Consider the following 21,846-nt stretch of genomic DNA (forward strand, 5'->3'; position numbering starts at 1 on the left):
GCTTCCGGCCCCGCCCCACGGGACGCACGTGCGGCCGTGCTGTTCCGGCTGGGGGCGGGTGCTCGGGCGAGCGGGGCGCTGCGGACGGGCCCGGACAGCGGCGGCAGCGGGAGGCGCGGGACTCCGGTTTCCCCGCGGCGGTGTTGGGCGGAGCCCGGAGATCGCTTACCGCGTGGCCGAGCCGCTGCCGCGAGCGGGGGGCGACACACGGCGGGGGGCACCTCGCGCCCCGCGTGGCCCGCGCGGCGGCGGCTCCTTACTGGGTGAGGGCGCGTGAAGGGACGGTCGCTGCGCCCCGCCGGCGCCGTTTGCCGTGCTCGCCTTGCGGGGGCGAGGTTCGAGCGGTTCCTCGAGCATTAACGGCGCCTTCTTCCCCGTTACAGGCGGTGCGTGCTCCTCGCGCCTCCTGCCGCGGCTCGGGGCCGTGGGGAAGCCGAGGGTCAGGACAGACCCCCTGTGCCGGGCGGCGGTGCCGGCTCCTCGCCGCAGGACGGGTGTTGGTGGGACTCGGCTTTAGCCCCCGGTGGGCATAAAGCGGCGCTGGAGGAAAATACCGCTCGCTAGGAGTGCTGAGGTGCCGCCGGTGTGAGGCGGTGACACGCTCCGTGCTCCGTCGGTTCTTAAGTGATCTTGTGAGGAAGCAGGATCGCGTTTATGTGTTCTCGTGGTAACTTCCTTAAGGCACATGGAGATAAGGGTGGCACAGGGAAGACGAGGAACGCAGGTGTTGGAAGCACGGTTCGTGAGGCACCTCTCCTTTCCTACAAACCCTATGGTGGTAAAACGGCGGCTATAACTTGGCAAACAAATGTAACAGTGGATCATGTACATAGTGCCTGAAGAAAGTGGCAGCACATTAAGGAGCTTACAAACATTTTTAAGATGACTTCTTTAGCTTTTCTTTGCATTTTATGTACATTTTACATTATAGAAGGGGAGAATGATCTCAGAATATTTAATTTCAGAAATTCATTCTCCCTGTTTCTGTTTGCTGGGGGGAGGTGGGGGGTTGTAATCTATGACAGCAAGAATGGAAACTCACTGCGCTTCATTTCCAGCATAACAACGAACTGACCACCCCATAGAGAGATGGTTTGTGTAACAGTACTGCTAATGTGAACACTGATTAAAGCAAAAATTTCAATTTGGTATCTGTATTTGAAAAGGTAAAACAGTAAGTAAAAAACTCAGAGAGGTGTGGTTGTCATGTAACAAGGACAGGTAAAAGGTCACCAGTAGACATGTCTACCCATAAAATAATACTTCAGTCTGCTTGGGAGGACTCCTGAATTCTAAATGTTTGGTTAGTTCCATGTAGAAGAATCACATGCTTCTCCAACAGGAGGATGAACGAATGCAATGCCAAGATGCTTGCATTGAACTTTACTCCTCTCTTCAGATTCCTTTTTTCAGAAAGCACTCTTGTGTTCTGAGAACATGAAATACTCATTTCAACATCTTCCTCCTTGTTCCTCATCAGTGCAACATCTCTCCATCCCTCCATCTCTCAAGTGTTTCACTGCAGTAACATTTGCAGATGGTGCATACAGAGAATAGGGCGTGAGAGTACACAAGACAGAAACTAGTCACGTAGCTTAATCCAAGAGCAGAAGGCACACAGATGTTATAGGCACAACATAAGAATCCAAAGAGAAAAGTCTGATCTAGATCATATTCTGAATGTATAAATTCACTTACCAAACTTTAAGTACAGGACCCAGCTATTTAACTTTTCAATAGCAGAGAATACTACAGATTATTAGAATCAAGAAAAAATAGCCAGCCAGACCATCTCTGTAACTTCTTTCCAAATTCACTGCCACCTTAAATGGGAAAAAGATGTCAAATGGGAGTTTCCAGTGTACTTGGGGCTGGCCTCTTGGAGGTTCTGGCCATTCCGTCATGTCAGTGAAGGTAACAACAGTTGTCAAAGGTACGGTGCTTGTGTTTAGGAACTGTAACAAGAAGGAAAGCACAGAGTTCAGCAAGCTAAATACAAAAGATACCCCCCCCCCCCCCGGCCTTTGGTTTGCTACAGCAGAGACCCACTGTAGATTACTGGCAAGCAAAGTGTCTTTAGGATAATAGAAGTATTCCAGATAAAATTTTTAGTGGAGTAACTGTTCGTTCCCAAGATTGATACTTGGCAGGTAAACTGAGGACACAGGTTTTGACAAAGATCAGTAACTACTGAGCATTGTGTTACAGAGCTCCAGAATGTAAGCAGTGACTCAAGCTCTACTACAGTATACCTTCTGTTGAGAGAAAAGACGTACAAGGAAGCTGGTAATAAGAACAGAAGCAAAGCTAGCTTTATTTTTTATTAAATTGTATTTCTTCTGTAAGGTAAGATCACCTGGCCCTTTGCTGCCAGCAGACAAGATTTGATCCCATCAATAAGATAAAGCAAGGACTCAATAAAACATTTCTTACATTTTAGGATATTGTTTCAGAAAGGAGACAGACTGCTAAGTCAGTTGGTAAAGACAGAACAGGGGACTGAATGTCTAAGACCTCAGTTCCTTTCTGTTTCAACCAGATGCTGCAAGACAACCAATACACTCGCTTCTTGAGCCATCTGGAGTTTCATGACCAGCTTGGGAGACTAAAGACCATGCTGCTGTCAAAAGAGCAATCTCACTCCTTGCCCTAGCTTCCCATTTCTGCATGCTAATCTCTGGCAGCATACCTTCTGTGCTTGCACTGGTTTAAGCCAATGTGTGAAATCACCACCTCGCTCACCTCCCTGGAAACAAAGCGGGTCAGCATGGGGCACATCAGCCCTGCTGTGGGTCTATCCCCCAGCCCAGCTCTGCTGCCCAAAGGTGGCACTTGAGTCTGGGACCCAGAGTGTTCCCATTCCAGGATGGCTACAAAACAAAGCTGAGGCTGTTTCTTAATCACCCAGGGAAATCTCACTCCCTCGCAAGAAGTCAGTCTCTGGCATTCCTGCTTCCAGCCAGTTTAACCCCTTCTTCCAGTTGGGCCTTCTTACACTCAGTGCCAGCTCATTCCTCAGTTACAAACTGCCCCTGCTTAGCTGTTAGAATTATCCCTTCACTCCTGATGAATAAAAGTTCTCCTATCAATGAGTAAACACACGACAAACAAGCAGCAATTTCAGGTGATCAAGTTATCTGCAGAATCTCTGCTTCTTCCACCTTGGCTGATCCTTTCTTCTCAAAGGCACCAGCCTCCTCAGCTTGGCCAACAAGCCTTGGAATGATTCTGGCTTTGTGACTGGACCTTCAGAACATGCCTTAAGATCAGAGTAATGCAGAAAAAAACTCCATACACAACTCCTCTTCAACTGCTGGGAGAAGGCAGTCAGAAGTGACTTTCAGCATTTACCTGTATAGCTCTACATCATTTAAGACTATCTTATATTTTCAGGAAGTCCAAATGTAACTGCCACCAGGTATTGTGGATGGGTGTAGAAAACGGGATGTTTTTCCTGGGTTCTGTGTTTTCTGGTCAGCCACTAAGGCAACTCTCCAGTGTCAGAGTGTAGTCTAAAGGAAAAGATTTTCTCTAAAGAATGGATAGATCTCAGATAGAGAATCTGTAGACTAAAACTGGGCAGTGACATAATTCAAAAATAAAGCAACATACAGCATGCATTGGTGATCTCACTGCTGCGCTTACAAATAGCTGTAAACGTTAACTGTTGGGTATGGTACCAACCAGTACCTGTGCTAAAATGTCTTTACTAGCAGCTCTAATTTGTGGATTGCCACTGGTGAAGTGGTTTTCTCTTGCTGCCAGACTTGCTTTTTTACCATTTGCTTTGCAATATACCTTACAGCTCTAAAGTAATTAGCATCAGTTGCTCAAGCAGATGAAATCTAAATCTCATAGTTCTTGACTGGCTAATACTTACTGAGGCATACACACCCTGCACCTTCACTAGGAGCGCAAATCTTCCTCAGACAGAAGTTTTCTTAATGGAGCCAGGTAACAGCTCAGATTTAGGAAATAACTTTGTGGGGTGGAGGTGTCAGTTTGCCTCAGGGCAACATGTGTTTTACAAGGTGAACATTTTCCTATTGTGTTCTTTTCCTCTGTGTTGCAAGAAGGGAAGATGAAGAGGTACCAGGAGACAAATCCAAGTAAGTGATGCAAAATCACATTTAGACAAGTCTGACATTCAAAGTGTGATAACAGATCACACACTTGCCATGTCATACCCCACTGCCATAAGAATGTCATGCGCAGGTGTCAGCTGCTCCCCCTAAAGCCCTTGTAGAGGAGTATAAGCCTTGAAATACATGTGCTGCTCAAAAGATTGTATTGTCAGGGCCTGCACCAAAATTGGATCCACTCACACAGGCTTGAAAAAGGCTATTAATTGTCCTGTTAGCTCTACCTTCCTGCTGACATCATAGTATTGCAGAGTAGTTTGGGCTGGAAGGGACCTTGAATCTCATTCAGTTCCAACCCCCTGCCATAGGCAGGGACACTTTCCACTATGTCAGGTTGCTCAGAGCCCATCCATTCTGACTTTCAATGTGTTTAATCATCTAAGGTTCTCAACTCGGTGATCTCAAGACCATTTGATTCCTTGCTTCATAAACAACCATACCTTCAGGGGGTGACACTGATAGAGGTATCGTGCACCCAGTATTTGAGCCTGTGGGTTGGACAGGAGGCCCACTTTTGTCCACAGTATCTGTATCTGCAGGGTCAAAGGAATCATGCAACAGGAAGTGCAATCCACAGCCTGAAAATAAGACACCCAAACATCAGAATAGAGTATTTTTAAGATTAAAAAGGACCACTGTGGTCAAAGTCTAATATTTTGGATAGCATATGTTACAAAATCTTAAATCAGTCACTTCAACACTAACCCTGTAACTCCTGGTCCAGTCAACCACCCATTTTAGAGCTATATCCATCTCAGTGTCTTCTCATTTCCAAACAGAATTTGTCTCAGCACTACCACTTGGATTTTGCATTCTATTAGCCCACTTCCCGACAGATTTATAATTATTAAAATAGAATTTCTGTCCTCCAGAAGTACTTGGATCACAAACTTTTACCCTTATTATGTAATATATAAATATCCTTAGAAACTGGAAAATCAGGATAATCCTAAAACCATCTAATTAATAGGAAGTGACTAGGTAGTATTAATTCTAGAAGGCTGTGAGAAAACAAATACAACACTGGATTGAGTCTGAAATTCTTTTTTCCCTTTTAAATGGCAGTAACAGAATGCAGGGTTTGGTTTGGTTTTGTGTTGTTTAGCAAGTACAATAATACGAACCATAATAAGAATCACTGCTTACAGGCATTGAGACCCCTGAGTCAGTGGCTCATCACACAAAGAAAGTAAACCTAGATGAACAAGCTAGTTCTTTCCACTCCCCCATGCCCACACTTCCCCAAGGCAAAGATAAGAAAGGAAAAATATTCACAGCTGATCATTTTGCATTCTTATTACCTGCACACTGCAGTTCTGAATCAGAATGGTGACCCACTGTTCTGCCTGGGTTGAATGAGCACTGCCAGTTATAGCAAGGTCCTCTGCTCTCTTCATCCCCTGAAAAGCCTCATACAACTTCTGCTGGGTGTAACTACAGTTACTTTCTTCCAGTACTGGGGATAGGCTGGAAATGAGAAAATAACAGCTCTGACAAAGTGATTTTCAGGATAGGAAAAAAAAAAGCTATAAAGATCCTTCCTTCATAATGAGCATTTCTTCTGCTCTTATAATGAGTCAACAGAATCATTACAGGAAGAACTGGTATTAAATGGACACAGTTTCAATCCCTTCTGCAATGAGAAGGGAGAAGAACCACATAGCAAGGTAACACATGGTAAGATGGCTAAAGAGCTGTAAGCTTTCAGACCTGCTCTGTCACCACCAAAAAAAAAATTACCCAAATCAAAACAATCACTTTTTAAGGTTCTGTTATACTTCATTCCTCAAATACAAACTCTACTCTTGCCCAAGACATTGCCATACTCCAGCCTCAGAAAACATTCACAACGCTCAGACTGTTCTAGAGGTCCATCATCTTTCTGACATTCAAGTTCCCTAAGAAGTATATGAAATATCTGTAAAAACCCATTGGTGACCTCAGGGAAGGACCTAGGTTCCACAGCAGTGCATGACAGGCTACAGAAAAATGTGCTCAATGAGTCCACAACTTCCAAATGCATCGGGAAAGGTGACTTCAGAGTGTGCTGCTACCTGAGCTTGCAGCCTGATCTCACATTTCTTCCAAATTGTACTGTGTGTCGGAGGAACTGTGAGCAACTTCCATCACCTTCACTCTGTAAAATGCTCATCTGACAAGACTGCGTGTCAAGAAGTCAAACAAAAGCGTAAACAGATGTAATACAGGACACCCAATTTGTATTTAGCTATTCTCTCACCCAACATTCCTCATCCTTTTTGCTGGACTGCAATTCAGTCATGACCAAAAGGGCTGCTGATGGCTGCAATGTAATACTCTCCTCACAGGTAACAGCAGAATCTGAAAAGTCCAGACAGTAGAGTACCAGAAGTCAATAAACCAAGTGACTAATGAAACTTGATAGCAGAGAAAGGATACATGCTGCATTGCACCCCTGTTTGTAATCAACAGTGGTGCTCCAGTGATATAGCCAGGGTTTCCACTTCTAGGCAATGTGTGAGAAAGAGTTCTGGTCTACAAAGAGGCACAGGGAAGAAAGACAGGGGAAAACATTAGTACCAGTCAGATCAAATTTGCATTCTCAAAAATGTAAGTGTAACCCATTTTTGAATGACTGAATATTATACACTACTAAAGCCTCAATTACTTGTTTTCAATTCTCTTTCTTACCTGTCAAGTTTATCTGCAGTCCAGGAGGTAAAAAAAAAAAAAAAAAAGTCAGTACCCTGAGATGTGGATTCTACTAGGACAGTTCTTGAGACAACGAATTCCTATTGCTCAGCATTTGTCTCTAAGGAAGTGAATGTATCAGTCTGGGCAATTCTACAGATGATCTGCAGAACAAACTGCCTTGACCCTGATTCCGAGTGGCAGATTCCACTTCTAAATTGTTTTATGGGGAGAGCCTCTGCGGATACCTTCAGCAAGGTTACACTGCACACTTACCAAACCCTGAGGTCACCACTTATCCCACTTTACATTGCCCTTATGATGCAAGGTTTATATGAAATTCAAACATGTATTTCCCAGATTTCCACCCCCTCCAAAGCAGCTCTTTTTCCCACTGCACAGGCAAAATTAAGTAAGCACCCGGAATAAATTCAGTAACTTTGCTCACAAACATTGAACACCTCAGACACAGCACCAGCTCTTTCACAAGATCATACCGGTGACCCCGATCTCATGCTCTCCCCTTCTCCCCCCCACCACTGAAACAAAACAAAACAAAACAAACCACCCATATCACCAAAAAAAAAAGGATAAAAACCCAAACAAAGCAAAAAGACCAAAAAACAAACAAGCAAACAAAAAAAGCAAACCCAAATACAAACCAAATTAAACCAACAGCAAAAAACATTCAGGTAAAAATAGCCAACCCCTTCAAACTGGTGCCGTGCAAGACTGCGTGCTTGTACGGAGCCTGAGTCTTTCTGCTAACAGGGTTTACTTGAGACCAGAGCAAGCGTCCCCTCCTGCTTTCAACCACTGTGTCCCAGGGTTCTGGTACTACCACAGCACAATGCCACTGCTCTAAACTCTTCACATCTCATCTGTACAAAACTGGGTCACAAACTTGGTAAGAGCCTGGGAGGGTGGGGACACTGACCCAAAAGTGCAAAGTGAAGCGCTGCTGCAGAGCAGATCCTGAGTTCCCAGAGATGTTGCTCATTTTGAACCAGACAGAAACACTCTGAATCCCATGTGTGCCACTGAATTCTATCTCATAGATCACCTGTAAATCCAATTGAGGGAAGAATCAGAGGCAGAGTAAGATAATAAGGCAATGACTTCAAGCGAGTGTTGAGCTGCCCAAAGGGAAGAATGACCAGATACCTCAGAAACAACGTTGATACATGTGTTGTCTCTCATCTGGGGAGCTTCAGGTGGTGCGACTGCAGTGACGTTTATCTGGAGATAGCAGGCATGTTAACTGTTAGTAATGTTTCAAAGGAGTGTGCCTTTCCTATTCTTCTCAACTGCTTTTCTATCCAAGTCAGATTTGCCTTCCTGCTGTAGCTGTCATATGTGGACATGTCACCCTGCTCTAGATGCTCACTTTTTCCTAAGAAAACAAGCTACCTCCCTGACGCCAGCACTATCTATGCCCATTTATTTAAAAGTACATCTTTCCTTACACCCCTAATTTTTTTTTTTTCTATAATATCACACTCTGTCAAAAAACAAATCTTGTCTTGGACACAGAACATTCCCATTCTCCCACGTTCCCAACCCATGGGCATTACAATGAATGAATGCCTAAGATTCCAGATACGTTTTAATTTAGAAGGAGAAATTATTGTCATTGGCAATAGAGACTGACCTTCATGGACTGCATAATGGTGTCATTAATTGGGACCTGGGGAAAACAAACAAACCAACATACAACACGAAAAGAAACAACCGATTTTCTGGGTTTGCAAGTGCCTGAAGTCATAAAGCCATCACTAAATGCAGCCTACATATTACACTGACAAAAATTTTTTTATTACAGATGTGTAAAACTTGTCATCAATTTGTGATCTAGAATTCACAGACATAATCCACAGAAAGCATTTTTAGAACATCAGCAGACAAATTTTGTACTTGGTTCTGTTACTGGCCTGCAGAATGCAGGCATCCTTGACCCATTCCTGGAACTCCCCTTTCTGGAATCGAGTTAATTACTTCAGCTTCCATTTAAAGAAAAACTAAATTTGGGCCACAGTGACGAGAGCCCTGAAAACGTGAGTTAAATTTCATCAGTAGAAGACTTTCTACTACAGTTATGTAGCTTTAGATTTCCAATATAAGGTAAACTGAATCATTAGTCTTAATAAGATGTTATTATTTACAGTGCCATTTTTTCCTGGAACACCAGAGAAACTTGAGAAGGCAAGAGGAGATATTTTCATATTAATGTTCAGTAAGACCAGCATGATGAACCCAGAACAATAAATCTGTTATTTTGAAATTATTTTGAAAACAGGATTTCCAGCAAGAAGGCCTTAACAATTGGGAGATCAGGGATGACATACCGGGTGACCTTTAGTTTTCCAGTTAGCTGAATTTGCAGTGGAAAGTCAAGCAAATAAGATGTTGAGCAAAACGAAGAAATACAGCATGCACCTTTAGCACATAGAAGTCACGGTAGTAGGAGGCAGCATCTAGGGCAGGGTCAGTAACGCAGCTCTTGCTCAAGTTGGCAAAAATCCGAGTACAGCTTGTGCTTTTACTGTCCAGGAAGCCTGAGTTAAGACACAACAACAGATAAAACAAGCAAACCACACTGAGAAATTCTTCCCCCTCTACTAACCAGCAGGATTTCCATCAACACAAAGTCCACTGGATCCCATTTTTACTGGCTGTCTAAGTGTGCTCAGTACAGATGATGAATCAAAGTAGACTAGGATTGGATCCCCAGCCTGCAAAGACAATTTGGAGAAATCACAGACAAAGTGACTGTGGAATACTAAAGCCAAATGCAAGATGATGACATAATCAGGGCACAGAGGCAAATTTATACTTCTCCTTATACACCAGTTTTGTTTAAAGAATTGTCCAAAATTTTAAATACAAGAAAACTAATCAGATTTTTTTTTTACACAATAAGGAATGAAAGTAAATGAGTGATAATATAGATTACAGGTAGAAAAACAAGAATCTTTCACTCTGTTCTCATTAGATCTCATTGCAGACAGCTTTAGTAAAAGTGTATCTGCAAAGTGCTATTTTCTTTCAACTTACCCGGTAAAAGGAAGAGAACGATGGCTGGACTTGTGATGGTGCTATGAAAGAGTGTCTGCCATACTTCTCTGAAAACTTTAAAAAATCAGATTCTTGGATATCCTGTGGCTGTTGGTAGTAGTTCAGTTTTGCTGAAGGTTGAAATGAGGAAGAAAAAAAAAAAGTGCCAGTGTCAAATTACTAGGAAAAAAAAAATAGATCTAAGACAAAGGGAGTATTTTCTAAAGGAAAAACTTCAGTAATTATAAGCTAGATAGTGCCTTGTATTAAGTAACTCACAGTAACACAGCCAACAGACTAATATCATATAATCAGTAGTACTTTGTACAGTTTCATGGAAAAACATGGAAAACAGATGTTTCAGAAATCATTTTCCAAAATTTTTTTCAAAAAACGATTTTCCAAAAACGATGGGAATTGCTGAAGGCAATTATCTCAATATGGGCTTTAATTTCTGTAAGATGTCCAAATTAGACACACACAACATTTAAATGACAAAACACTACCAAAACATGAGTCCACAAAAGGCAACATTAAATGGATTCAAAATAATTAAGGTTGGTAAAACCCAAAATAGGTATGAATAGAGAACAGGCATCCTAAAAACCCCGGATTTTCTATTAGCATTCCACTGTAATGCCCTCCTGAGCCAGTGGTATTCAGTATGGTTACAATGGTTTAATGTATTATTACTGCTAAAACACCAAGTCGTAAAAAAATGGCAAACTATTAAGGCTATACTATGTAGACTTATCCTAATGAGTCAATAAACTTTTGAATCCATCCAAATAAAACATCTTACAAGGTTTGAGGAACTACAGATCATCCTGACAATAGGAGTGAGTGGCAGTATCCTTGATTACAGTAGTACGAAAGAAGAATTTAGGCTGTCTAGTAGGTTAGGGGGACGGAAGAGAAGGGTGAAGAAAATCTCCAAAACTTCAGCTCTCAATGTAATTTTGTTGTTGAGCAGATCCTCAGATGTATAGAGCAGCAGGCTGAAATAAAAGCTTTTTTATATCCAAATACAGCATTAGTCCAGCTTAAATCTTTTAATGTCATAAAGGCCAAAGGAGTATTAAACTCCTATTTCAGTCACAAAAATAGTTGCACAGAACAGCTTTCTTATTATTCACTTGAGGGTATAACCATTACAGTGAAAAGGAAAGCATTGATAGTTGTGCTAATCACAACCATTTCTTTGGAATGCAGTTCTTTAAGTACTCTCCTGCTATCAGAGCTGAGTACCTGCTAATGCAGACTAACAACTCTACATAATGCAAAATATACCTGAAAATTGGAAGAAAAGGCCTTCTGCAAAACTTAAGATATCCAAACTGCTCAAGTTTTCAGAGAAAAGACATGTATAAGTTGTTCATAGCACAGTCTACTTGAGAAAGCACGCCAGCTACTAAAGGGTATTTAATCTTGTAGAAAAGGGAAAAAAAGAATTTCAGACAATTTAATTTGTCTGAAACAAAACAAAAAAAAAAGAACAAAAAAACCCACACAATCACTCAACCGAAACAAAAACAAACAAAAACCCCAAACCTAACCAAACCCCACAAACAAGCAACAGCAAAAAAAGAAAACGGGAGTCAGGCTCATGGATGGTTCTTGTAAGTTTAAAACTTATTTTAGTTCTTCCACTGATTTAGAAGTGGAAATAGCAGCAATATTCTCCTAACACCTGCAAAAGCTAAAGACAAAGTTGTTATCTTGAGAAGTTAGTGTGTGAAACAGGAATGCTTTTAAAAGTATTTTATATATTTTGAAAATATCCAGGATTTACAACTGTCCCTAAGAGCTGATATCTTCCTCTTAAAGAGTTAGTTTCAGTTGGATCAGCAAGACTGCCTGACTCAGCCAGCTACAGTATCATCAAACAGAAGGAACTGTTAGGGATGTAGTGCGCAGTCACACTGCTCCATTTAGTATCAATACAATCTAAAATCCGTTTAAGACATACATGAAACTCAATCCTTAGCACAAGACAGGCAGTACTGGGAAAAACTGCAAAGGAAAAAAGGGCTACAGAGGGGACAAAAGAAAGATCGGGTGTGATTAGCTCTCAAGGTTAGAGGAATGCCAGAGTTCTGGACAGCTGTCAGATAGAGAACAACAGTATGAAAAAGCAGAAACATAAAGCAACTGAAGGATGGCAATAGTAAAAAATGAAAAAAATAGGCAAGAAAGATGACAGGGCGAAGCAAAGTAAGTTTTATACTTCAGAAAAGACAGCTGAAAGAGTCCTGCAGCCAGGAAAGAATGAGGACAGTCATGGAAAGAGACATTAGTAACAAGCAGAGGAATAAGAAAACCTCCATCTTTTAGCAGTATCCTTTCTGAAGAAGTATTAGTAAAACTTGAAAACTATGCTGGTGTCTACTTGCGATGGTGAATGATGTTTGTGCATCACACCATCTTAGTTACTGGCCACAATAGCTCATTAGGGTCAGAGCCTGTTCCCACTCGCCCTTTTCCAGGAGGCCATCTGGAGTTAGCTTGATTGTATTTCTGCCAGATGCAGCTCATGTCAAGTCCATCCTGGAAAGGCGTCTTCCACAATTACTTGATGAGAACATGTGTATTTCTATGTTTCCTTGGGGAAGGCCGAAGGGGAGAAGCCTGTTTCTACCAGAGAACTTTATCATCCTTCAGGTGATCTCAAATGAAGTTTCTCAGATTTTTTTCAGCAAGCACAGAAAAAGAAAAGGCTATGTAAGCAGTGAATTCTGTTGTTCCCAGGTGTGCTACACCTAACAGACATGTGCAATCAAATGTCTATGGCTTGTTCAGTTGGTCAAATCACATGATAGATACAGGGCCCAAATAATCAATTGACAGAAAAATCTCCTGACATCCGTCTGGACACAGATGATCCTTCCTTTGGACAAGATTACAGATTCAGAATTCTTCTAATCCTATGATTAGATATGGGTGGTATGGGAAAAGGATAAAGTTTAGCTACTTCCAACTTAGAGGCTGCAATACCCAGGAGGCTGATGGCACTTTCAGCTATGGTTAAATCCTCATCAAAATTCATCTTTACTCTGAGACCTACTGAAAATTGGAATGGGTGAAGTTCTAGCACTACTACTTATCACGTAGGCTCTCATTGAGGCTCTCATTGTTTCTCAGCTCCTCCCCGTATGCAAAACATTGTCATCAGCTGTGAAGACCTGAAAGCAAGACTAGATAATGGGAAGCTAACCCTATTTTGACTAATTGTTGGACCACTTAACCTCCTGAGCCCCTCCCAACCTAAAATGGCCTATGATTTGGGTCAGAACTAGATGGGACTGTGGGTCAAAACTCCCAGGCAAAAGACTCAAATGGGAAAACCGTAAGTGTTCAAATGTTAGTGAATTTCAATGAATGTCAGAGCTGGACATAAAATCAGCCAACTGACATACAATGTGGAAAGCAGAAAGAGGAAAAAAGTGTTAATGGAGTGTTAATCCTATGAGGGTATATGATTAGTAGAGAAAAAGCATTGCCAGAAGAGAAAAAAGTATGAAAATAAGCATATGAAATAAAGAATCCAAGATATAACAAATCGCTTTCTGGTAAAAGCAATAGTGGTACATTTCAAACATCAACCCTTATTTGTTGCTGTAAGTGTAGCAAACTCAGATACAGAAACAACTGATAAAAGCTGATTTGTATTTAGCAAGAGACTCTACTCTTAAAGAGTCTTTGGTTTTGTTTGTCTTTGGAGATCGGATCCTGAGTCACTGTGGTCTCTCTGGAACTCTTAACAGCCCAAATACTTAGTAAAAATCATAACATGCAAGTTGAAAGTTTAAAAAAAAAAATATCCCTAAGCAGAGGCAATCTATCAATTAAATGCATGGAAAGATAGGCTACTTACAGTCATGCAGCTGCACACAGAACAGAACAGGTCCATCAGGGACAGGAACGGTATCAGTTGGATAAGGAGCATTACTTCTGAACAGGATTGATTTTTCCACACACACTTGACTTACAGACCTGCAAAGACAAGTTCCACCCCCCAGCAAACTGTTAGATACTATTCTTGCATCATTTCATATTTTGCATTACTAAATGCCAGTCACAGAACACTATTATTTTTCATGACTTTACATGAGATATTGTACAATTCGCATTGATAATTAATTACTGAAAGGCCCTCTCGTCATTGTAGTAACTCTGAGGATACTCTCTAGTTGAATATTCAGAAATCACTCTGAAATTTCCTGGAACAAAAAGTGGTAATTTAATGTCTGCGTATTAGAGCTCTCCTCGGTCCTCTTCACAAGTGCATCTGCAAAGACGGTCCGCAAAGATCCACGTATTTGAACTCTCCAAGCAGCTGAAGCTAACTTCCTCACTGACAGCATCTCGCAATCTGGAACTGCTTCACTGTCGCTTCACTGTCTACAAGCTGTATATTAAAGTTCTTTTTCCCTGAGGTAAAACTTACTAGCTCCCACCGCCAGTGGCCTCACCGCAGTAACCAAGCCCGGCTCTACTCGGGCCATTAAGGCGTTGGCCACGGGACCTCTTCCCAAGCCCTCCACTCGGGGTTAAACTGCCCCGTGCCCGCAGGCGCGGCCCGCACGGCAGCAAAACCAGCACTGCCGGACGGCGGCTCCCACTGCCCGCCCGGGTGCAGGGGCAGCAGCGCCTGAAGCGGCGCCAGCTGCGCTGCGGGCCTGTCCCCTGCTCACCTGCTGCCACCGGACAGGCGGGATGACTCGGCGGCCCCAGGGTCGCGCAGGCCGCGGGCGCCGGGCGGCAGGCGGCGGGCGGGGAAGCCGTCGGCGGAGAGGCGATGGCGGGCTGCCCGCGGGGCGCGGCGACGGATGTGAGCAGCGGGACCGTCACAGCAGGGCCCGGCGGCGGAGGTCTGGGAGAGGGCCCGGGCCGCCGGGGCTCGGCGCGAAGCCACTTTCTGGCTTCGGGGAAGGGCTCGATGCGCGGTCCCGGCAGCGAGCTCGGCGGCGGCTCCGGGCGGAGTCACCCGCACCAGCAGCAGAACCAGCACCACCTCCCAGAGCCCGCGCATGGCGGCGCCTCGTCGCTAAGAAACGTCGGCCGCCGCAGCCCCGGACGAGCCGAAGCGCATGCGCATCAGGGACCCACGCCCGCCCACGGGCTGGGGGTGGCCGGCGCGGCGCCCGTCCGCTGCCCCGTAGCTGGGTCGCGTGTTAGGAGGTATGAAGTTTGGGTGCTAACATGGTACGGGCACCACGGTAAGTCCCAGTAGGCCGTTGCTGTAACTACCTGACATAATTACACAAGGCCAATACATAGCTTTCTTCTTCAGAAATCACCGCAGATTCACTGTAGGGTTTTGTTTCCTTTCCCACCTAAAGTACACAGATGAGTCTTATTTATTAACATTTATACAAGCATATTCATACATATTTATTAACATTCAGACAAGTTACTTAATTTCAGAGGGCTTTGTGGACAGGTAGGAGAACAGATAGAGAATAGGAAGGAGTCTACTGCTGAATTCTCATCAGATTCTTGTACATACGTGCAATGTTTCCCATGCTTCGTAAACCGAAGGACCTTCTACTGTTCTGAAATACACAGCATATGTGACTTATTCAGGAGCTGGGCCTCTAGCAAAAGAATTCGTTGTACTTACCATTTATATTTTTTGTTACCCTTATGGCCCTGCTAATAGTCATCTTTCATTCAGCTAAGGATGGCTGCAAGAAAATGTCTCTGGAAAGTCACCAGCAACACCACACATAAGAGTGATGTGTTCTGTCCATTGGAACTGAATACCTGCCCCACACAGAATTTAAATTTAGCAGAAAGTGCAAAGGGCTTAGGTTTAAAATTGAATTTATATATGTAAACCTTTCTATTGTCTGCATGACTATGGTGATTTACCTCATAGAATTTGCCATGAAGAAGCAATTGGAGGAAATTATGAAGGCCTAAATGCTTCATTTGGTGTCCTCATGTCAGGGCAGCCAGGGAGCTTCCAGGGGGTTTTTGACTTTCTCTCTTTTCTGGACTGTTTGAAGGGTTTTGTTTGCTTGTTTGCTTTGGTTGGTTTTGTTTGGGTTTCGTTTGTTTTTTCTTTAATCATAAACTTGTGCCTGGTGACATGCAGTGAAACAAGTCTCAAAAGAGAATTGTTCATACTCCAGCCCATGGCTCCTCTCTGCATTGGCAGAAATGATGAAAACGTACTTTGGCATTTTGTTCTGCCTGCTCCCCAGGCTTCCATCACTGGTGGTGTATGCTCTATTTCCAAAGGTTTCATGTTAGAAGCTCTCAAGACAGGGACAAAAAGGACCAGTGACAGCATTTCTCAGTAAGTTTTATCTGCAGGAGGCTGCCAGTCATTGCCTTTGCTACCTTGCGGCTGGCTGAGAAGTTTATTTTATACAGTTTAATCACGAAAGCGTGCGTTACATGCACTGTTTTTTTAGGGGGAGTAGGTGACACGTGCTGTGGCACAAGCCGCAGCGGTTAACACTGCTTCAAAGGCAGCAGCGATCGTTACCGGAGGAGGATGTTTTTACTTTCCCTCCGACGGACTCTTCGGGGTGCCTCACGCTGCGCTGGCGGCCGGTGGCGGGTTGTTTCCAGGGGCCGCTCTCGGCCCCTGTGTATCGCGGCAGCGGGCAGGGCCGGCGGGTTGGCCCCTCCAGCTTACCGGGATCTGTTGTGGAGCGTTGCTGGGACACGCGCGCCCGAAGGGTAACGGCAGTCTCGAGTGGCGGCGGGCGCGAGGAGAGGGCCCGGAGGCAGCAGGGGTGCCCGCCCTGACTGCGGGTCTCCGGGCGGACGCCTCCGGCCGCCGGTTCTCTCGGTGGTTCCGCCAAGCTCACCGGAAAACGCCTCGTGCTCCGTGGCTCGGGGTGAAACTTCGTGGGGGGCGGCCGAGCAGGGCCCGGCGCAGTGCGCGGCATGGAGCTGGCCGTCAGGGAGCGGCTCTTCGCGGCCGAGAGATGCCGAGGTCAGAGGCAAGGGGGGAGGAAGTCTCGCCCGCCTTTAAAAGAGAAAAACCGCACTTTAAACGCGATCACTGCTTGATCTCAATCTGTTTTGTTGCTAAATATGTCGAAAAAGTATTTCTTCTGTGAATGCTTTGACTGTGCTGCTTAGCTATGAAGAGAAGTAGCTGCTGTAGTGGTGTTAATTTAATCTAGTTTTCTTCCAGACAAGTTTACTTCGTGTAACAGCCTAATTTCTGTGTCAGGAGAAGGAGTACTATTGAGTTCAGGGAGTTGAATCGGGCCCTCAAACTAGTTTGCTTTCTCATGTGCTAACATTGGTGGTTTTAAACTGCAAGAGGGTTGTTAATGCTTCTTCATCTTACAACTGTGGCTGACTTGGAACAACATTTGTTTGATATTATTTTCCTTAAGCATTATTTATTTCTGTAAAGGAGAAACGGGATGCCTTATAGTTTGAAATAATGCAGTTGTGTCTGCTGGTCCACCTTGAAGCCTAAATTTCCTGTTACATTCTTTATTCTTTTTTCATTTCAGATGTTCAGGCTTTGAAGGATGCTTATGAGCTGATCAAATCAGCCAGTCAAGGGAGATTTGCAGTTGACTCATCTGATAACTTCAGCACTGACTTGTATGTTTTATGTGCTGAACAAGCATTTCAGGTTTGTCATTGAGGCAGTTTATTGAATAAAAACATTTATAAGACATACTGCATTTAGTGTTGTTAAAGTTACTACTTAAAAATATTCCCTGAAGTGAAAAACATCACTTTTCTATTTTTGGAGAGCAATTGTTTAAACATACATTTTCACTTAAAACTTGGCCTCTAGATTATCACTTCTTTATAATCAGTCAACAAAATGCAGGTTGTGAAGTTTAATATGCAAGGTATACTATAACAATATAAAACAGTAATATAAGAATATAAAATTGAAAAGTAACATTAGCAGTTTGGTTATGACTGAAGGAAATGTCTTTGTGAACTGTCCCTACTGGGCAAAAGGAGAAAAGATAACATCCTAGTTATGAAAGACTGTTGCTAATTGAGCTGACTTTTATAAAATGTGGTCCAGGTTCTTAATTTGGATGTATTTGTTTCAATCCATGGGTATAAGTGATTGGATTTCAAGCAGACAGAGTTTCTAATAAAACAATTTTATTTTTTTCCCGAGCTGCAGGCCATTCAAATTCTATCTGTTGTCTGAAAACTGAGGTGCAGCACTGACATCCATACAAAATCATGTGGGCTAATATCTGTCCTTTAAAAATTCTACTAAGAATTTTGCTTATATGTTAACAATTCTGTTAATGGCTATTAGAAAAGTAAACTTTCTTTGTTCACTGTGAAGGGTTCTATGACTGAGTGATCTGGGAGCTTTGTTAAATAAAGGATATATTTTCCTATACATTTGGAATGACAAAAGTCTAACTTTAAATTTTAATAAATCTGAATGAGTTTGTGCCAGATCTGATATACAGCTTTATGGAGTAATGTTCGCACACTGACATGCAGTTAGACACTACATTTTTCGTAGGTCTGCATTTAAAAAAAACAAGAAATCTCAATTATTTGTTACATTTTTTAAATCTTAAAATGCCTTTTTTTTTATCTTAGCTGGGGTGTCTGGAAATGAGCAGAGACTGTCTAGAAATGTATTTTAAAGGGAGATTTCCTGTGAACCAGTTTCTTGGCAGAGCATATTTGTGCCAAGGCCAGTTGTACACTCCACTGTCTACAGATAATTTGGTGAGAAATTATGAAGTTTGCATTATATTAAGACAGTTTTTAAGTTTTTCTTCCTAGGTTTTTACATATTGCTTTCAGTCACTGAAAATACACAAGGTTAATCAGGACTTGGGAAAAATCAAAGGAAAATATATTAATGGCTAATTTGGGAATAAACAGAATTTACCAGCTGAATTAGACTAATACTGCAAACATTTGGGGGAGGGAAAAAGAAAGGTTGCAAAATTTTTCAGGAGGGCAATTGTTTTAAAGTCAACCTTTTCACTTTTTACATCAATATGATACTTTCAGATCAAATTTGGCTGTAACTGGTAATTACAGGTTTTATTCAGGATCACAGTAAGCATGTCACAGGCTTGTAGAACTGAAGGACTCTTGGGGGCTCTTGGAGAGGTTGTACAATTCATTTCTCTTCTGGGGCAGTGTGCTTCCACCACTGACCAGTGACCTTTCCATGTAGTACTTTGGATGCTGAAGCTTTCTGGTAGCAGCTCAGCAGGATACTTTTGCTTCTGAAGGCTTCTGTGTGTTTTTGTTTGGTGGTACCTTGCTGTACATGATGAGCAGTTTTTACCTCCTCCTGAGTTTGAAGTGAAGTGGGATCTGTTTTCAGTATTTCAGTTGTCCTTGTACTGTGGTCAGTCAGCTTTGACAATTTGTCAATGATACCTGACCTTCTAAGATAGGCTTAAGATATATTTGTGTTATTTGTGTTCACAAATTTCCCTGACAGTAGTTTCTGTCATGATTGCAGCATGCAACATGATTGCTACTGCTGAACCCAGGACAAGTAGTTGCTGTAGTTTCTTTGAATAATGGGCTTGAATTAACTTTCAAACTAGAATCTTTTCCCTGTTTTATTATCTGTATTTTCTCTGCCTTCTCCCAGTGCATATGCAGAACAACTGATCCATGGTTCCTTTAAAATCGCATACGCATTTGAAAAGTATTTTCTAATGTCCAGTTACCCTTTTATGTGTCTAAATTAAACAAGTTTCTGCTGATGTCTAAATCTCAGCAAAATTTTGCTGGTTTCTTCTTTCTAACTTCTTAGAAGTTAAGAACTGTCTCAGTATGAGCAATACTAACTTGGTTCCTTGTGCTAAGTGTAGTAATATGCTTTTAAGATACACTTTGTATCAGCTGTAGAGTTTTTTCACTGCTGTGTTCCTAGACCATTTCTGAAAGTAGGAGTGGCACGACACTGATGCTGTATGACTAGTAATCGTGCTTCATTTAGAAAATATGTTTGATCTTATTTCGGTTTCCATCCTAAGCAATCCTTGTTATCTGATTAAGAAGCTTATATTCTTAGGGGCCAAGTGCAACTTTTCTGCTTTAGTGTCTAATATCTCTCAGGCTCTTAAACCTACATTTCTCATTATGTAGGTAGTTGCATCTCATTGCTCAGCAACCTTCTTATGCCAGTCATGGGGTCCAGTAAATCAATACCAACTCTTGGAGTTCTATTTACTCAGTTCTCTCTCTCTGAACCTTCTTGACTAGGTTAAACAGTCCCCGCTGTCTCAGCCTTTCCTCTTATGAAAGATGTTCCGGTCCCTTCATTATCTTTGTGGCCCTTGGACTCTCTCCAGAGTATCCATGTTTCTTGTACTGGGCAGCCCAGAACTGGGCACAATACTCCCAAATGTGGCCCCACCAGTGCCAAGCAGAGTAGAGGGGAAGTATCCCCTCCCTCAACCTGCTGGTAATGCTTACTCAGTGTCCTGTTAGCCACCTTGCAGCAAAGGTGGCTTAACAAGAGCCTAGCGAGCAAAGGCAAACAGAACACTGTTAGCCATCTTTGCTGCGAGGGCATGCTGCTGGCGTGTGTTCAGCATGGCATCCCAGGTCCCCTGTGTCCTCTGAAAAGCTGCTTCCCCACTGCTTTAATGACTAAAAGAGCATGCCTGACACACCATTCAGGTGGCCATTCAAAATCTTGTTGGAGCTTTTTCTGAAGCAAATAATACCTCAAGTTTTTAGTGGGACAAACCAGTATTATTTCTTTTTCCTGGCTTTGCGCTTGGATGTTTTTAAGCTTCTTTGCTGAAGACTTAAAAGCTACACAGCTTTGCTGGTTTGGAAAATTTCAGTCCTGATAGTTAAAGTTCAGCAGAAATGAAAGAAACTGAAAATACAGTCTTAAAATCTAAAATCAGAAAAACATAATAATAGACAGTGCTACTGATGTTTAGTTATTCTGTTTCTGTGTCAGCAAATTATTATGGCAGCAGTTTTATTTGATACTGGTCTGAAAACAGGAAAAATAATGTACTGACTTGTAAAAGCCATACTCCAATTGCACTAATTTTTTGTGGGTTATTTTTTTTGTTTGTTTGTTTTGTTTTGTTGTCTGTTTGTTTTGGTTTTTTTTGGTTCTAGGAAGCGTTTGAAAAGTTTGTGCAGCTTTTTATGAAGGCAATAGATTTTGCCACCCATGATCAAAGGTAGGCCCTACTGACAGGATTAACTCTTTAAATCTCAGGAAATGCTACTGATACACTATTTGGCCTAATGTCTCAGCTGATTGTGTCAGATTTTCCCTAGGTAGGCTGGGGTTGTGCTGTTCAGGTGTTTTTTTCATTTGTGGATTTTCCTTCCATTTTGTTACTTTACTTCTGCACTTCTGCAACTGCTGTGCATGTTGCAATGTAAGAGTACTGAACAATTTGAAACAGATGGGATGAATCAGCCTGTTTAAGGCTGGTGGATACCTCTGAGCATTTCTTTCCTTTTTATATTTATGGCCTGTAACAGAGGGCACCATGTTAGCTTATTTTAAGTGGTTAATTACTGGGTAGAGTACAGTTGTTCTTCTTGTTGGGCTGTTCTCAGTTCTCAGCCAGGATTGGTTCTTATTTAAACACGGTAAAAGTCCAAAGTTTTACTGCTTTAAAGTGTCTTAAAATACTCCATCTGTAATTTTATGTCTACCTAAGTCCATGAAATACCTAATTCTTGATTCTTATTTTTCAGATACTATTTTTTGATATATAATGCCTCAGTTCTTTATTGGAAACTTGTAAGGCCGTATCTTAAGCCTGGATTCCGCTATTGCCTTATTCCTAGCCTTTCTCAGATTGTTCAAGTTTTAAACCAAACTGAAGAGCAAGACCATGAATGGAGAGCAGAACTCATGATGTAAGTTAATTTTAGTTTTTCATCTGGGCATTCTGTAGTCCTCTCGAACATGTGACTGCCACCTGAGGTAGTCTTTAGTAATGTATATTTCATTGGCAATATTGTAGACACATTTATTATAGAAAGCTTAATTCATAAC

The 21,846-nt window shown here is 42.4% G+C and overlaps 2 protein-coding genes across 5 annotated transcripts in view; one reads left to right on the forward strand and one right to left on the reverse strand.

Annotated features, from left to right (window-relative positions):
• Positions 1–1,138: 1,138 nt before the first annotated feature.
• Positions 1,139–14,844, reverse strand: TCTN3 (tectonic family member 3). Of its 4 annotated transcripts, XM_061478608.1 has the most exons (13): positions 14,561–14,844; positions 13,741–13,859; positions 9,867–9,997; positions 9,436–9,544; positions 9,249–9,367; positions 8,464–8,499; positions 7,977–8,051; positions 7,750–7,875; positions 6,561–6,656; positions 6,197–6,303; positions 5,444–5,609; positions 4,583–4,720; positions 1,139–1,955 (listed from the first exon to the last, which is right to left on the reverse strand). In XM_061478608.1, the coding sequence occupies exons 4-13, from the start codon at positions 9,473–9,475 to the stop codon at positions 1,734–1,736; spliced, it is 1,125 nt and encodes a 374-aa protein (XP_061334592.1). In that variant the 5' UTR covers positions 9,476–9,544; positions 9,867–9,997; positions 13,741–13,859; positions 14,561–14,844; the 3' UTR covers positions 1,139–1,733. The 4 variants fall into 4 exon arrangements, with proteins under 4 accessions (XP_061334592.1, XP_061334594.1, XP_061334593.1 ...); XM_061478610.1 differs by lacking the exons at positions 9,436–9,544; positions 13,741–13,859; positions 14,561–14,844 and having other exon boundaries at positions 9,867–9,998; XM_061478609.1 differs by lacking the exons at positions 9,249–9,367; positions 13,741–13,859; positions 14,561–14,844.
• Positions 14,845–16,487: 1,643 nt separating this feature from the next.
• CFAP46 (cilia and flagella associated protein 46) overlaps positions 16,488–21,846 on the forward strand; it is a 75,975-nt gene continuing 70,616 nt past the window's right edge. Inside the window, exons 1-5 of the mRNA XM_061478612.1 lie at positions 16,488–16,818; positions 17,354–17,478; positions 18,432–18,563; positions 20,949–21,013; positions 21,543–21,707. Of these exons, the coding sequence (XP_061334596.1) occupies positions 16,770–16,818; positions 17,354–17,478; positions 18,432–18,563; positions 20,949–21,013; positions 21,543–21,707 (536 nt within the window). The 5' untranslated portion in view covers positions 16,488–16,769. The remainder of the gene's footprint in view (positions 16,819–17,353; positions 17,479–18,431; positions 18,564–20,948; positions 21,014–21,542; positions 21,708–21,846) is intronic.

Source organism: Pezoporus flaviventris, unplaced genomic scaffold (assembly GCF_033815535.1).
Source record: "Pezoporus flaviventris isolate CSIRO_AGI_PZ_B2104156 unplaced genomic scaffold, CSIRO_AGI_Pfla_v1 ptg000129l, whole genome shotgun sequence".
Taxonomy (NCBI): Eukaryota; Metazoa; Chordata; class Aves; order Psittaciformes; family Psittacidae; genus Pezoporus; species Pezoporus flaviventris.

Bases quoted from the DNA above. Each gene is read 5' to 3' on its own strand.
- TCTN3 (XM_061478608.1), bottom strand. From the start codon at position 9,475: ATGGGATCCAGTGGACTTTGTGTTGATGGAAATCCTGCTG. The intron at 8,052-8,463 runs GTCAGTCTCTAT...TGCTATCTCCAG, and splicing joins CCATTATGCAGTCCATGAAG to ATAAACGTCACTGCAGTCGC. The intron at 4,721-5,443 runs GTAATAAGAATG...TCTTATTTTCAG, and splicing joins TTCAGAACTGCAGTGTGCAG to GCTGTGGATTGCACTTCCTG.